At 37.8% G+C, this 17014-nt stretch overlaps 1 protein-coding gene across 1 annotated transcript in view; it reads left to right on the top strand.

Annotated features, from left to right (window-relative positions):
- TDRD1 (tudor domain containing 1) overlaps window positions 1-15377 on the top strand; it is a 37854-nt gene extending 22477 nt beyond the window's left edge. The window contains exons 15-24 of the mRNA XM_067708865.1: window positions 1557-1667; window positions 5161-5436; window positions 6156-6275; window positions 6371-6373; window positions 7785-7898; window positions 10378-10545; window positions 11748-11975; window positions 12622-12668; window positions 12748-12840; window positions 15264-15377. Coding sequence (XP_067564966.1) covers window positions 1557-1667; window positions 5161-5436; window positions 6156-6275; window positions 6371-6373; window positions 7785-7898; window positions 10378-10545; window positions 11748-11975; window positions 12622-12668; window positions 12748-12840 — 1160 coding nt within the window. The 3' untranslated portion in view covers window positions 15264-15377. The remainder of the gene's footprint in view (window positions 1-1556; window positions 1668-5160; window positions 5437-6155; window positions 6276-6370; window positions 6374-7784; window positions 7899-10377; window positions 10546-11747; window positions 11976-12621; window positions 12669-12747; window positions 12841-15263) is intronic.
- Window positions 15378-17014: the final 1637 nt, after the last annotated feature.

The following is a 17014-nucleotide window of genomic DNA, read 5'->3' as shown; positions in this document are numbered from 1 at the left end:
TCTTCTCAGATTTCTAAATATCCTTCCAGTTCCTTTTCTCAATGTTCTCAATATTTTTCCAAAGTGGCTCTATACATATGCTTGTATGAACATATATATTCCTTTTTATGTAGGCATAAATGGTAAAATAAATAATATTTGCACTTTGCCTTTTTCTCCCACTCTGTCTTGGATATCAGTTCACATAGTGTTTCCTCCGTTCTTTTTAAAATATACTTTTAACTTTGGAATAATTTTAGATTTACAGAAAAGTTGCCAAGGTAGTACAGAGAGTTCCTGTATACCCCTAGTTTTCTCTATAGTACCACAATTACGTAAGATGTTAACATTTGTTACAACTTAAGAGACCCACATTGGTAAATGTCTATGAACTAACCTCCAGACTTTATCTGGGTTTCGCTAGATGTCTTTTCCATTTCTGGTAATGGCCTTTTTCTGTTCCAGGGTACCACATCACTGTACGTCCTCATTCCTTTTCATGGTTACATGGTATTCCTCTGGGTGGGTTTACCCTAATTTAGTTAACCTAGGTGCAGCTACAGCTAAAGGATTCCTGTGTACAAGCATTTATCACTAAAAACAATTCTTGTAATCTGTGATTTTATTCTGAGACTATATCCTTGAGACAAATTCCTAAAATTGTACAATAGTTATTAAGTCAAAAGATATGTGCTCTTGTGCTCTTGAGAGAGTGCCCTCAAGAGGCCATCCAGGCTGATTTCCACCATCAGTGTATGAAAGTGCCCTCTCCCACACCATTTCCTGCAGTGTGTCCTTAAACTTTCTTATTTTGACTAACCTGAACGGTGACAATTCTAACTCGATACAACTTAATTTCCATTTCTGTGGATGGGTCTTTGCCACATATTTAAAAGATATTTTTCTTTTACTTCTATAGTGTTCAGATCCCTTTACTTGGCATTTTAAAGCTCTCCACGGTCTGTATATTTCCAAGCACATCTCTGGTGTTCTTCTTCAGTGATTCACCTTTCCATTCCTCTTCTCTGCCAGACTGCTCCCAGCAAGTGTTTTTTTGGCTGCTTAATTTGGTACTTTGCCTCAGAGCCGTTTCTTTTTCTGGAATTACCCTCTCCTTTTCTAGCAAACAAGTCATACTTAAGATTTCTCTATGAAGCCTTTAGTGCACAGAGCTCACCTCTCTGAAAGTCCTTAGCAGACACTATCTGTGCCAACCATTTAGTAATTACATATACTCCTTCAGGACAGCTTATATGTAACTTCCTTTTTGTGCAGGCTTGTGCACTGTTTCCTGGTCCACATGCAAAGCTCATGCTCTAGCATACTGACAACAATGCCATCATCATGGCTCTGTGCCCAGTAAATTGTTGGCATGGGGTTTACTGAGAGTATTAACTAAATAATGACTTATTTGCCCAATTTCTTAATAAGGAGAAGGGAGAGGTATTTGGTGTACTTTATAGTTGCTTGGGGATATGCCTGGGTTTTTATGATCAAAACACTTTCCAACTTTAAATGAAAATCTGTTACTCTGCATGTTTTTAAAATATTAAACACTATGTGTATTGTGTTTTCAGCTCTAAAGAAACTCAGTGACTTGAACAAATTGGTAGCAGAATATTGCCAGCAGAAGTTGCCTAAAAATTTTAAGGCAGAAGTAGGGCAACCTTGTTGTGCTTTTTTTGTAGGTAAGTTGCAGTTGGCACAATATTGACTATATTAGAATCTTTTATTTCTTGACTTTCAAACCTCATTTTTAGTGTATTTTCTTCCTGATGTTTAAGCAGATATTTTTCATAATCAAAATTAAGTGAATGCTTAAAATACTGTGGGTTTTTTTGTTCTTCTCTCTTTGTAACAAGGAGCCTCCAAATGATACATTCTTACCTAACTTTGTCAAATGCTTTTCTTTCCAGAATTTCTGATAATATTAAAAGCTAGAGAGTGGGAAACCTGTTCACTGCAGATTCATTGTTTCTTCTGGTCACCCTGTGCATGTTTATTTTGAAAATATGTTTGATGAAACACCTTAATTTCATTGCATGTTTTTCTGTTTATTTTTTCTATTATTTACCAAGTAACAAGTGAAACAATCTCATTAGTGGTGAGACTATTATAAGTCTTCCAGTTTGACAAATATCAAGTTTATTAAGTCTTTACTTCACTTAATATTCTGCATATTGGTTAGGTTATGAATGAAATCTTTATAGTAGATGTAAAAGTGTGATGCTATAAAAACTTCGATGATATTCTAAGAATGAATTTTGAGAATCCTCCTTCTAGGGATTTCTGAATTAAAAACTAAAGGTGTTGTCTGGGAAGAGAAATATATTAGCTACTTTAGACAAAGAATGGTCTTTTTCAAGATAAAAATTTCAAACCTTAATAGAAGGGAAATATTCCATGTTACAAATTCTGTGTTAAATCTAGGTGATGGTAATTGGTATCGTGCTTTAGTCAAGGAAATCTTATCAAATGGAAATGTTAAAGTACAGTTTGTGGATTATGGAAACATTGAAGAAGTTACTGCAGATGAACTCCAAATGATCCCATCCAAATTTTTAAAACTTCCATTTCAGGGGATACAGTGCTGGCTAGTAGGTATGGTGCAGAGTAAGAAATTTTCTCAACTGTCTTCTAATACTTAGAGTACATAAATTTCTCAGTATTAATATATTTATAATTTTAATATTTTGTGTAAGTTATTTTCTGTTTCATATTATAAAATTTACAAACGTATATTTAAAGATACTGGCCAAAATGTTCAGTGTTGATGTCAAAGTAAGGAAGCAGCTGCTTTTCTATACTTATGATAGGAGTGAAAACTGATGCTTTCTTTTGGAGACATTTTGCAGGATTCCTTAAGAGCCTCAAATATTCTTACCTTTTGTCTTAGCAAGTTTACTTCTAATAATTCATCCTAAAGAAATAATCATGTTATTTCACAAAGTTCACCTACATGGAAATTCATTACACTGCTGTTAATAATAGCAAAACAACCTAAATAGCCAATAGTAGAGGCTTGGTTAAATGAGGATCCACATAATGGGTAGTGGTAGTACCTATTTCATAGGTTTGTTATGAAGATTATTAAATTAATGTTTAGATCAGGGTCTGTCTGGCACTCAGAGTTCTATTAAGTGTTCGTTCTTATTACACAGTCATTAAAATGTTAAGTATGTGTTGATGTGAAGACTAGTTCATGATTTAAGTGAAGGAAGCAAGTTATGAAAGAGATGGCAGGATGGCATTGTGATTAAGAGGACAGATTAGAAGCAGCTCTGCTGCCTACTAGCTGTGAAACCTTAGGTAAACTGTTTAAACTCTATGCTTCCTTTTCCTCATCTGGAAAATAACGGTACCTTCCTCAAAAAGGCATTAAGGATAAAAGAGATACAAGGCATAAAGCACTGAATAGTGGCTAACATTACAACTATTTTTATTATTATAAAAATTTCTTTATAAAAGCATTATGAGTATATATGTGCATGTGTGTATTTCCATATGCACATAAAGATTATGAAACGTTGGATACCAAAATGTTAATAGTGGTCATGTCTAGAAGCATTAGATGCTTTTTATTTTTCCTTTTGCCTGTTTAATTTCTACTTATTTTACACTATGTTCTGGATTATTGTTTTTAATCACCATGTTTTATGTCAGTGTTTCTTAAAATATGACCCCTCCACCCCACAGCCAGTAGTATCAACGTGAGAACTTGTTAAAAATGTAGATTCTTAGTCCCCATCCAAGACCTACTATTAAATTGGAAACTCTAGGGTGGGGCCCCAAAATCTGTTTTCACAAGCCCTGTACATAATACATATGCACACTCACATTTGAGAACCACTGTTATGAAAATAAGGGTATAAGCCAAAGTTATCCCAGAAAGATAATTTTTGGTTAAATAATTAAATATGATACTTTGAAATTATCATTGGAAGACTCTTCACAAAGGTGCAAGTGTAGGTTTAACATCTTTTACTAGAATAGTTGATAACTCATCATTGTGTATGTAACCATAGTGGCTTCTAAAAGAAATAATAATTCTATTTTTGCCTATTGGGAAAAATGCCAGGTGAAGATAAGTTAGTGAGGAAAGTAAAGACGGATCCTGAGCCTCCTAAAACAGTAGTATATTTGTAGATGCATTATCTGCAACTCAGGCACTGAGGATGTAGATATATAATTGATTATTGAGAAAAGATATTCAAAATCACTGACCTGAATGGTAAACTTGGGAAGGGTCCAGTCCTGGGTATTATTGAGGCAAAAAGTGCAGCTTTGGGGCACAGAATTCTTACTTTTTTTACTTTTATACTCCACATCTTTATTTATTTTTATTATTTTTTATACTCCACATCTTTATTGGAGTATAATTGCTTTACAATGGTGTGTTAGTTTCTGCTTTATAACAAAGTGAATCAGTTATACATATACATATGTTCCCATATCTCTTCCCTCTTGCGTCTCCCTCCCTCCCACCCTCCCTATCCCACCCCTCTAGGTGGTCACAAACCACCGAGCTGATCTCCCTGTGCTATGTGGCTGCTTCCCACTAGCTAGCTATTTTATGTTTGGTAGTGTATATATGTCCATGCCACTCTCTCGCTTTGTCACAGCTTACCCTTCCCCCTCCCCGTATCCTCAAGTCCATTTTCTAGTAGGTCTGTGTCTTTATTCCCATCTTACCCTTAGGTTCTTCATGACCTTTTTTTTTTTTTTCTTAGATTCCATATATATGTGTTAGCATATGGTATTTGTTTTTCTCTTTCTGACTTACTTCACTCTGTATGACAGACTCTAGGTCCATCCACCTCACTACAAATAACTTAATTTCGTTTCTTTTTATGGCTGAATAGTATTCAATTGTATATATGTGCCACATCTTCATTATCCATTCATCTGTTGATGGATACTTAGGTTGCTTCCATGTCCTGGCTATTGTAAATAGAGCTGCAATGAACATTTTGGTACATGACTCTTTTTGAATTATGGTTGAAAGCTTCCCTAATGTGGGAAAGGAAATAGTTAATCAAGTCCAGGAAGCACAGAGAGTCCCATACAGGATAAATCCAAGGAGAAACATGCCAAGGCACATATTAATCAAACTATCAAAAATTAAATACAAAGAAAACATATTAAGGGCAGAATTCTTCTTAATGCTGTTTTATTTGTTAGATATACAGCCTAGAAACAAACACTGGACCAGAGAAGCCATAGCAAGATTTCAGACGTGTGTCACAGGGATAAAACTCCAAGCCCGAGTGGTTGAAATCACTGAAAATGGAGTGGGAGTTGAACTCACCGATCTTTCCACTTCTTATCCCAGGATAATTACTGATGTTCTGATTGAAGAACATCTGGTTTTAAAAGCTAGTTCACCATGTAAAGACTTAGTGAAAAACAGTCCTGTTAATAAACATGGTCTTCAAATTGATGCCCCATGGCTTCAAGGTAACATTTTTAAACTGCTATTTAAATTTATGTTATCCTTTGCTTTTATAGGCTGTGAAAATTTTTCTATTCCAAGTGACATGATTTTCCTGTAGAAATATGCTTTGTGGAAATAGATTAGTAATAAGTAAAGTTAGTTTAATATTTATTGAAACATGGCTTTTTTATTAAACACTGTACTCCTTTTTTTTTTTTTTTTTTTTTTGCGGTACGCGGGCCTCTGACTGTTGTGGCCTCTCCCGTTGCGGAGCACAGGCTCCGGACACGCAGGCTCAGCGGCCATGGCTCACGGGCCTAGCCGCTCTGCGGCATGTGGAATCTTCCCGGACCGGGGCACGGACCCGTGTCCCCCGCATCGGCAGGCGGACTCTCAACCACTGCGCCACCAGGGAAGCCCTGTACTCATTTTTAATGTAATTACTTGTCAGGCAGACGTGTATCATACAGCTATGTATCCTTTAAAGTTTGAGTAAATTTTAAGAATTAAATATACTACAGAAATGGAAATATACTACTGAAATATACTATAGGAGCATAATAGTTTAAGGATTCTTATTATAGATTGAACTTTTTTGTAATGCACACCAAAATCCCTCAAATTAAACAGATTGTTTTATGTAAACACAGATTTTCGTTTTGGGAATTTGGGAATGTTGGTATTCAGTAGAATACTAAATGTTATCTTTTTCATGAGAGACCTGTATTTCGTATGTTTTCAGCCACCTCTTCAGCTGAGCAGTGGAGGACAATAGAATTGCCAGTTAATAAAACTGTACAGGCAAGCGTATTAGAAATCGTAAACCCAAACTTGTTTTATGCTCTACCAAATGAAATGCCAGGTAAGAAACCAAACAGAGTTTGAGACACATTTATGCTGGTCTTTTAAACTGTAGAATGAACTTACCTGAATTCCTTAGGAAGTGATGGGGAGAAGAAGGTGATGATTTCTGTTTCACTCATGTTTTAATTGATCAGAATAACACTTCAGGAAAATTTAATTATAAAAACATGAATGTGAACATGCCGTGCATTCAGCACCTACTCCACCTGGTCTTGATCATCTACAGCTTTTTATAACAAAGCAGCATCCTTAATTACTGTATAATTTCTTGTTTAAAAATAGGTACTGTCTGTATTGAATTGTACTTATTACTAAGCTAACCTTCTACAAGCATTACGAGAATTTGAACCAAAACAGTTTAGATACGTTGGAAAAGTAGTTCCTAATCAGTCTATAATCACAGTGTTACTGTATCTTAGAAACTTGGAGAAATCTTTTACACTGGCCCTAATCATGAAGAAAAGTAGCATGTAAATATTGACTTTCCTTTTTTATTTCGTGAAAGATTACAATTAAGGCATCTCTTCAGTGTATTTTAGTTTTTTTTTAAAAATTATTTTATTTACTTATTTTTGGCTGCATTGGGTCTTCGTTGCTGCGTGCGGGCTTTCTCTAGTTGCGGTGAGCGAGGGCTACTTTTCGTTCAGGTGCGCGGGCTTCTCATTGCGGTGGCTTCTCTTGTTGCGAAGCATGGGCTCTAGGCCCGCGGGCTTCAGTAGTTGTGGCTCGCGGGCTCTAGAGCGCAGGCTCTAGTTGTGGTGCATGGGCTTTGTTGCTCTGTGGCATGTGGGATCTTCCTGGACCAGGGCTCGAACCCATGTCCCCTGCATTAGCAGGCGGATTCTTAACCGCTGTGCCACCAGGGAAGCCCCAGCGTATTTAACTTTATTCTTGCAGTATCAGAGGCTGAGTTAGTGCAAGTTTGCTATTCAAAATAATTTGCAGGTATTTGAAAGCTGAAAAAAATGAAAAAAAAAGTTTTTTCAAATGGTCAAACCAAGAATTGTGGTGATAACAATAACTGCTCTTAAATTTATCCTCCAGTATTAGGAATAATCAACTTTAAACTGTATAGTGGAAAGCAGCGTCTTAGGATTATTGCATCCTGACAATAACATATGGTATGATGAATTGGAAGTACTTTGCATCATTTAATTAACTATAACACACTTACTGAAAAGTATACTGAACAGTCGTAAAACTGCAGCTTAATAGAACAAGTTTTTGTAGAATGAACACACTAGAATAGCCACCCTGATCAAGAAATTAGCCCCCCAGTGGCTTCCTTCTTGCCCCCTCCCAGTCTTGCATCCCTTCCCCACAAGGTAACCAGTAGTGGTTTTATCTTTTTTTGGCTTTATCTATTTTAAAAATATAAATGTATATTTTAATATATATGGGTTCTTTTTTGAGTGGTTAGATTTGACTTTCCTTTTTATATAAATACTTTATTATAAATAGTAGCATTGAAAATTTCTTCACAAAACATTTTCTATATATATTTTAGATCAGGAAAAACTGTGTGTATTGACAGCCGAATTGTTAGAATACTGCAGTGCTCAGAAAAGTCGATCGGCCTATAGACCAAAACTTGGAGATGCGTGCTGTGCCAGATACACAGGTAAGATTCTTTTCTATTCCCCAAACAGTGTTCACTTTAAAATTTAGATTTACAGTTTAAAAATGTATTTCGTTTCCCTCTTCTTTTGTATGACAACTAGATCTACAATTTCCCTCTCTTTCTTCCCAGTAGAAATGTGTCATAATTTTTGTTTAGATAAGTATTCTGTATTACGTTATTAGTTTTGCATAAACAGTATTCACAGCCTACCCACGTAGTTACTATAATTACATTTTTCTTTTGCAGCCTTTTTTGTTACTAGTGTCCTATATACTTTCACTAATGATCTCCAGTTCTCTGCATTGGTATAAATTCTCTCCATGAATACTGCCTGTACTTTATCAACTTTTATCATATTGTAGGCAGCTCCAGCCTTCTGACACACTCCTATCCAGACTGCTTGTCCTCCAGACCTGAGCTGTCATCCTGAAATTTTCCTTTCACCATCATACTGGAGATTGTTTCAGCACGAACCCCCTATGTTTCTTGGATTTCTCTCCCACCCCACCTTGTTGGCTAGATTTCTCCCTCCCTCATCTCAACTTGTTTTCTGGATCCTTTACTTTTGATTTAATATTTTGGTATATCTATCTCATCCTCTAGAAGCTGAGAAAAGGTACATGTAAGATAAATTTTGTTATCTTTCATGTTTGAAAAAGTCTTTATTCTACCCTAATAGTTACTTGATAGCTTACCTGTAGATAAAATTCTAGGTTGGAAATCATCTTTCTCTTAAAATTTTGAAGGCATCGTGGATGTTGCTGGTGGAGAGGTAGATGTCATTCAGGTTCTCCAAACTTTGTACGTATTTTTTTCCTCCTTTCTGGAACTTTTGGTAATCTTTTCATCTCAAGTTTTGAATTTTTTTTTTTTTTTGCGGTACGTGGGCTCTCACTGTTGTGGCCTTTCCTGCTGCGGGGCACAGGCTCCGGACGCGCAGGCTCAGCGGCCATGGCTCACGGGCCCAGCCTCTCTGCGGCATGTGGGATCCTCCCAGACCGGGACACGAACCCATGTCCCCTGCGTCGTCAGGCGGACTCTCAACCACTGCACCACCAGGGAAGCCCCTGAATTTTATGATGTGACTCAGCACTGGTTTTCTTTTCACCTTTGTACTGAGCACCCAGTGAGTGGGCCCTTTAGAAATTCATGAGCTTCAGTTTTGAAAATTTTTCCTGAATTTTTTTATTCCTTTCTTTTATTTTCTGCTCCTTTATGAACTCCAAGTATTCTCATGTTGGACTTAAACTCTACTGCTGAATTTCGTTTGCTGTTTTTTTTTCTTTTTTTTTTTTCCCAAGAGATTTCCTCAGTTTTCTCTTCCAGCCTTCCGTATTTCATTTTTAATATCACATTTTTGGTTTCAGTAGCTTTTTTTGTTTCTCAAGTGTGTGGTTTTTAATAACTGTCTTGTACTTGCTTCAAGGATGGAAGGTCATTTCTCCGAGGATGTTAATATCATTTTTTAATTTTCATGGTCTTCTCCGTCTTTGGGTCTCTGTTTCCTTGAGTTCCTGTTTGTTTCAGTCTTCTCTTTCATGTCAGAGACTTTCTTCTACTATCTGATCATCTTTCGCTGTTCATTTATGTAAGGTGAAGCACTGAGAAGCTAATTGGAGGTTCCTTTGTGCACAGGCAGAGCTTGTCTGCTTAGTGGACTTTCCTGTAGGGTGACCTGGCTCTGCCGTTTCACTGGGAACTCCTGATGCCTGTGTCTTGAAGTGCTTTTGCTTGAGACGGTCGTCTCCTCCCTGGAGTGCATAGCTTGCCTGGCAGGGTTCTTGTAAACTCCCTCTTCTGCTCTGCCTCACGTTCCCCAGTTCGTAGTCTTTCTGGTTCGTCCTCTCTGGGGAGGACACTCGTCTTCTGCCCATGGGTAGGAGCAGTTACCTGAAAAGGGGGAATTTTCTAAGCGTTATTAAAACACGTAAACATAAAACTGAGCATTCTCTTTAGCAACTTTAAAAATAGATATTATGTGTAAATGTGTTTATAAACTAAAGTTTATTCACGTGCCTTGGGGAAGCAACTCTGCTTCTGTTATCCAATCCCCATTTCATCTCCACCTTTGCTCCAACTTTTGAATGAGTAGCATCAATTATTGAGCCTTGATTGCTTGGGGATTTGAGATGCAAACTGAGATGTTTCTTGGCTTCTTTACACCCAGCTTTAGTTGAGCTCTGCTAAATCATTTCCACTCACATATTTGCTTTCCACCTTCCACTATTACACTGTCTTCCCTCTTGTTCTCTATCCTTGTGGTTTTAGGCCTTTTTCTATTTAGTTCTGTAACTGTCTTTTGAGTAGAATCTGCAAGGAGTATATGTGATGCTCCTATTTAATCTAAACTCCTTGGCGTGAAGTCAGAAATCTTGGTGTGAATTTCTAAGTGAGGTAAATGTAACTGTGAATAACCATCTTAAAGGAGGAGGGCATCATTGAATGTAACTTCTCACCTGAGATTCCTCTGTATTTTCAGTTGATGATTTCTGGTACCGTGCCGTTGTTCTGGGGACATCAGCTGCTGATGTGAAAGTGCTCTATGCAGACTATGGAAACATTGAAACTCTGCCTCTTTGCAGAGTGCAGCCAATCTCTGCCAGCCACCTGGAGCTTCCTTTCCAAATTATTAAATGTTCCCTTGAAGGTACACAATTAAGTCACTTTCCAATTTGGGTGTCTGTGGGATGTTTTTCTTCCTTTTATAGCACGGAGTCTGAAACAAATGAGTATTTTAGGACTTCCCTGGTGGCGTGGTGGTTAAGAATCCGCCTGCCAATGCAGGGGACACGGGTTCGAGCCCTGGTCCGGGAAGATCCCACGTGCCGCGGAGCAGCTAAGCCCGTGCGCCACAACTACGGAGCCTGTGCTCTAGAGCCCGCGAGCCACAGCTACTGAACCCACGTGCCACAACTACTGAAGCCCTCAACGCCTAGAGCCCCTGCTCCACAGCAAGAGAAGCCACCGCAATGAGAAGCCCGCACACCGCAACGAAGAGTAGCCCCCGCTCACCGCAACTAGAGAAAGCCCGCATGCAGCAATGAAGACCCAACGCAGCCAAAAATAAAATTAAAAATTTAAAAAAAAGCGTATTTTAAGCAACAGCCCAGATTTCTAAATATCAAGCAGAGTTTACCAAAAAATCTCATACCTTTTATTATTATTTCATTCTCACAAAAATTATGTTCATTTGTTCCATCTTTGTTTTACAGATTAGTTTCAGAGAGTCAAGGCTCAGAGATTCTGGTTTGCCTCAGGTTGCAAAGCTAGTTAAGTGGCAGGGCCAGGGTGAACTGGGGTCAGTCATCTGACGTCTTGTGCGGGGGTCTTTCTGCTTCGTCACAGAGGCTAGAGACATTCAAATGGCACCGTTTGGGGCTACCTTCCTATTCATACCATATCTGCGTATTTATTCAGCCCTTCAGTTGGAATTTGAATAAACGGAACTAAAATGCTAAAGTAGCGTTTTATTCTTACTCCTGGTTTCTTTACCCAGAGGTCCCAGCAGATAATAACACACTGATTTCCTCACAGTCTGCTTTGGTTTTGACTCAGAGAGTTGGAAAATTATCTTTATTATTGTTTGCTTCTACCATTAGAATGTAAGTCCACAAAGGCAGACATTTGTCTGTTTTGTGGCTTCTAGACCTAAATTAGTGCTTGACATAGTAGGGATTGAGGAATATTTATTAAGTTTGATTTTTTTGAATGCAACAGCAGTAGTACATCAAAGCATACCTAAACCTAGCTAAAATCAGTGAGCCTTTTGCTTATTATCCTTAGATAATTTATCTAAATATCATTTTTCAGGAACTTGACGATTAACTCTAATACTCAATTTTTTTCCAGGACCAATGGAATTGAATGGAAGCTGTTCTCAATTAATAATAGAGCTACTGAAAAATTTAATGTTGAATCAGAATGTAATGCTTTCTGTAAAAGGATTTATCAAGAATGTCCACACAGTGTCAGTTGAGAAGTGTTCTGAGAATGGTACTATCAATATAGCTGATAAGCTGGTGATGTATGGTCTGGCGAAAAACATCACATCTGAAAAGCAAAGTGCTTTAAATAAAGGTATTCTTTTCAAGTTTAATTAATAGCAGGTGTAAGTGTAGCCAAGAACAGATGTGATCAATTTAGTTGACCTGATCCTTCCTTATTCTCCGTGGCCACGTTCCCTCTGTCGTCATCCTTTACAAATCCAGCGGCAGGGTGCTGACTCATGTTGCCACCTCAGAGGAGCCACCTGGAAGGAAGCAGGCCTCCCAGTCCAGATTTTCCTTAGATCAGGCTCAGCAACACTGTTGATAGAATTGATGCTGAGAGCTTTAGAAATGTCAAGCATTCAGAGTAGCTTCCAACTTCCTTTTGATCCTGATCAAAGTGAGAAGAACTCACATATTTGAGAATGGATCTTACTAGTTATTGCATAAGATGATGCTTTGGCAGGCCTGCCGTCAACTGAAAAGAGATATCCCGTGTATGACAGGCAAAAGACCTGAAACCTCGGAGGTAAGGGCACTCATTTGGTAAAACCCAGGACAGGAGTAGATAACATAAAGCCCAAATGAAAAATTAATTGATCAAGTCCTTTGTAGTTGGAAAGGATCTGCCCTGAGGGGCAGATCTGTATATGTTCAGACTGCAGGTTTTGTTTTGTTATATTATTTCTGTTATTTATAGTGCTAGTTGTCTAATGGCTTTTTGCATTTGCTTTTAGAAAAGGTGAACAGGATGAATTGCTGCTGCACAGAGCTACAGAAACAAGTGGGTAAAATTTCCTTAAGTGAAATTATACTCCCACCATTTTTAGGAATGAAATAACACCATTTCTTCTCACCCTCAGGTTGAAAAACATGAACAGATTCTTCTCTTCCTCTTAAACAGTCCAACCAATCAAAACAAATTTACTGAAATGAAAAAATTGTTAAAAAGTTAAGTAAGTTAAATTTGATGTTTTTGCACTTGTGTAACCCCCAGCAGGACATCTCCAGTCATGTTGTCATGACAGAGCTAATGGGGTTGACACCCATTTTGAGGCTGTACTTTATTCTGCGGTGTAATGATCTGAGGTCTGGCTGTAGTGTTTCTGCTGTCTTTGTAGGTTTTGTTTGGTAAGCTCCCTTTGACACTGCTAGTGGGACTGAGTCCAAGGCTGTCCGGATTGCAGCGTCCTTTACTGTGTTTGACGTAGAGACAGCTCTTGATGATATTTGCAGGGACTTGTAAAAATTGTCATGAGGTCAAGCTTAGCCTGAACTTCTTTGTGTCTAGAGTGAAATTAACTCTCCCTTGTAGTACTTCTATAAAAACATTTAGCACTTTTTGTGAAGAGGTTCTAAGAGGCCAGGAACAGAAAATGGGCTGTACTGATAGTATATTTCATTTCAAAACAAAACATACTCTTCCTTTTTTGGCTGCGGTGACTCTAGTGGTTCAAGACTACATTGGTGGATTTTGAATAGTGGTTCCCCTGCTTTTCTATATTGCCTGGGATCCTTTGTTCTAAGGTGGCCCTCGGAAATTGTTTTGTGATCAGTAGCCAGTTAGAACTTCTCATCAAAATGAAGTTGTCCTTCTCACCACTTTGAATTGATAGAATTCTAGCTAAAAGCAAAGGATCTTTGACTTACTCAGTATGTGCACTCTTGCTGACTAACCTGCAGTTCATATCTGACCATTTGCAAGTAGCTCCCGAGGTCCTCCTGCCCTCTGGGGCTCAGTGGGTATAGCAGCTCTCAAGGAGGTACCTACTGGGGTCAGACCTATTCTCTACATGATAATGGACAGTTGTTTTGTTTCTGTTTCTAAGAAAGTATGGCTAAGTTCTAAGCTAAATATCATTCATGCAAGATCAAGAGTTTTGATTCTCATGATTTATTTTGAGATGATTTATTTTACTTCACAAGTTTTGGGTTATTTTTAATAAATGCTGACTTGCAGTTACAACTTTCAGTCCTTTCTAATATATTAAGTTTTAATACTGACTGCTGTTATGTGTACCATACTTGAGTTTAAAATTTAATGATACCAAATCATCATATTTCTAATCAAGTTGATAAACTGTATGTGCTTTAATCTTTATATCTGTGCAATAAGCTTTTTTTTTTTCCCGTAAGAATATTGAGTGTGTTTGGGTACACAACTTCAGATGAAACCTGTATTTTCTATTGTTTCTAAATAGATTGAAGATATTACTTAAAAAAAACCAAAACACTTGATTTAAAGCATAGTGGTTGAACTGGCTTTACCCCTACTGCAGAAATAAATATAGGTTGTCTACCTTTGAATACCTTATATTTGAGTAGTGCATTATCTAATAGTCACATATTTTTTTTACATCTTTATTGGAGTATAATTGCTTTACAATGGCGTAATAGTCACGTATTTAATCTTCACAGTGCTCAGAAGATTAAAAGAAGGTAGGCCTCATTTTATAGATGAGGAGGTGAAGGCTCAAGGAGGTTAAGTGGCTGCCCAAAAAACCACACACACAGACTGGAAAGTAGGTCTTATGATGCAAGCTGAGTTCTCCGTACCACCATTTGCTGCTTACCTGTAGCTGTGCTACAATATCATTTTAGATTAGATCAGTTCTGGATGGCAAGAAACTAAGGGGTTATATTACTAGAAAAAATTACATACATGGTTCCTTAAGCATACTTCCTTCATTGTGGTGAAAATATAGTTGGTTTTGTTTTGTTTTTTCTGGTACGCGGGCCTCTCACTGTTGTGGCCTCTCCCATTGTGGAGCACAGGCTCCTGACGCGCAGGCTCCTGACGCGCAGGCTCAGCGGCCATGGCTCACGGGCCCACCCGCTCCGCGGCATATGGGATCTTTCTGGACCGGGGCACGAACCCCTGTCCCCTGCATCGGCAGGTGGACTGTCAACCACTGCGCCACCAGGGAGGCCCTGGATAATTGTTTAAATTACTCTTCTTAGAGAAGGATAAAATGTGCTTAAAGTTTCAGTGTTTCATCATCTCTGGAGAAATTTGTTCGTAATTTTATTGTAAAATTGCTGAACTAGGAGTGATGTGGTGATGAGAACATAAAACTCCCTGTAATCTGTTACTCAAAAGTGGTAAGTATTTCAGCATACAAGTTAATAAAATATTTTTTATATTTGGAGGGAGAGCAAACAGCTATATTTTATATCTGTGAAGGGGAGTACAGACAGCTGTATTGGACATAAAGCACTGTTACTGTGGTGGTGAATTTTTTTTAATTGGCAGATTTGACTTAAAGTAATTTCAGTTAAAAATGAATATTTGGTTTACTTTTACTTAAGATAGAAATTAAGAACCATGGTAATTGAGTTTCTATATAAGGCGCAATGATAGCTGATTTTTCTCTTGCAGAAACACTCTCAGAGATCAACACTTACGAGAAAGGAAACAGTGAGGGCTTGACTGAGGAGAGAAAGTACAGCATCTTGTGTTTTTGTTTCTTGGAAACTTTTTCTTTAATGACATTTTATGCCTTAATTTTTGTTTGCTTACCACTCTTCTGTCTAGGCGGGGTAGTTTTATTTTTTTCCCTTGATGTTCTTCCCCCCCAAATAAGTCTTGCATAAAAGATTCATACCAAGTGCGTGGGAATATGGGAAGGGATACATAGGGGCTGTCTAGTGTACATGTAACTTTTTATTACTTAAAGGTACTGAAGAAAATATGGCTCTGGGTTAGTATTGGATCAATTTAGTTGATAGACACATGAGTTTTATTTTTTGGATTTTTCTGTATGTTTGATATATTTCATAGTAAAATATGCCCTGCTCTCCCTGTCGCAGTCTGCCTCTTCCACGTAATAAATGTTCTTTGGTTTGTTGTTGCTTGGGTCTCTGCCCTTCTTATCTTGTTCTCTCTGAGGTCATCAGCTTCTTTCTCTCCATGTTGATTCGGATGGCGTTCCCTCTGCCCTTGGGCACAGTCTGCCCTTGGGCTCTCACCCACTGGGTGGGCGGAAGGCACAGATTCTTCTCTCTGTTCCTGACATCCACAGGTACCTTTCCAATCTGTAGCCACTTAGATTGTTAATGTAGATAGAATTTACATTTTCTGAAGCACAAATATAGTTAACAATTTAAGTTAAAAAGCTAAGTTAGAGTATATATTTTTCTGGAAGCACATACAGTCATCTTAAACTGTAAACTCACATATACAGAATTATGGGCCAGCTGACTTTCCTGCCAGCCTGTAAGTTTCTATTTGGGAATTTTTCCATGATTTAAGTATCAGACTGTGACAGCCTAAGAAGATGTTGTCACCAACTCAAAGAAGAAACTCGACTTTTTTTTTTTTTTTTGCTTTTACTGGTAATGTGTGTCAGCTTAGATTAAGTGGAGTTTTTCCTCATGTTAAAAGTTGTTCAAACATTGATGTGCTTCTATTAGATAAAAATTTAAGCTGCCCAGTAAAATCCTTTTCCTTCACAGCCAGATTTCCCTTGTGTCCTTATTGCCAGCAGCATTTTGCTAATTTCCTTTTCTTGTTGGCACATACTAGGAGCACTGGACGTTTAGTTTGTTCATACTCTGTTCAATTCCAATCACAATGAAAATGCAAATGAAAACTGGAATCGCAGAATTGTCCTTTTTATTAAGGAAAATTAGGGAAGCAAGTCATGGAACACATTAAAAAAAATCTAAGTTCATCGGATTCCAAGGTTTTATCGTATGGTACATACTGGAAGTTTGAATAGAAACCGTTTAAATTAAATGGAGTTTAATAATAGTTGGTGGTTGAGCTATTTGCCTTGTTCCCAAAGAGAAACTAACGTAATCTATAGTGCTAGTCTCACAAGTAGAGAGATGGGTTAAATGTCTTCTGGATTAATGCAGCATATTCTCATATTCTCGTACTGGACCACCAGATCTTATTTTTGATCTTTCACATTAATTCACATATTTACTGAGCTCCAGCTGTGTTCCTGACACTGAGGTAAGTGACGTATTTTTTGTTCAGTAGGGCCACGTGTGGTCCGTCAACACCTGCCAATCCCAGTCTTGGGGTTCCCTCAAAATACTTAGTTCAGTCATAGATAAGTACTTAACACCTGAGACCATATAATCAAACAGTTATATTCCTTGGCATAGGGCATGCAAATATTG

The sequence above is a fragment of the Pseudorca crassidens genome, chromosome 16 (genome assembly GCF_039906515.1).
Source record: "Pseudorca crassidens isolate mPseCra1 chromosome 16, mPseCra1.hap1, whole genome shotgun sequence".
In the NCBI taxonomy this organism is placed as follows: domain Eukaryota; kingdom Metazoa; phylum Chordata; class Mammalia; order Artiodactyla; family Delphinidae; genus Pseudorca; species Pseudorca crassidens.
The sequence above is the reverse complement of the archived record's forward strand: the minus strand, read 5'-3'. Positions and strand labels throughout refer to the sequence as shown.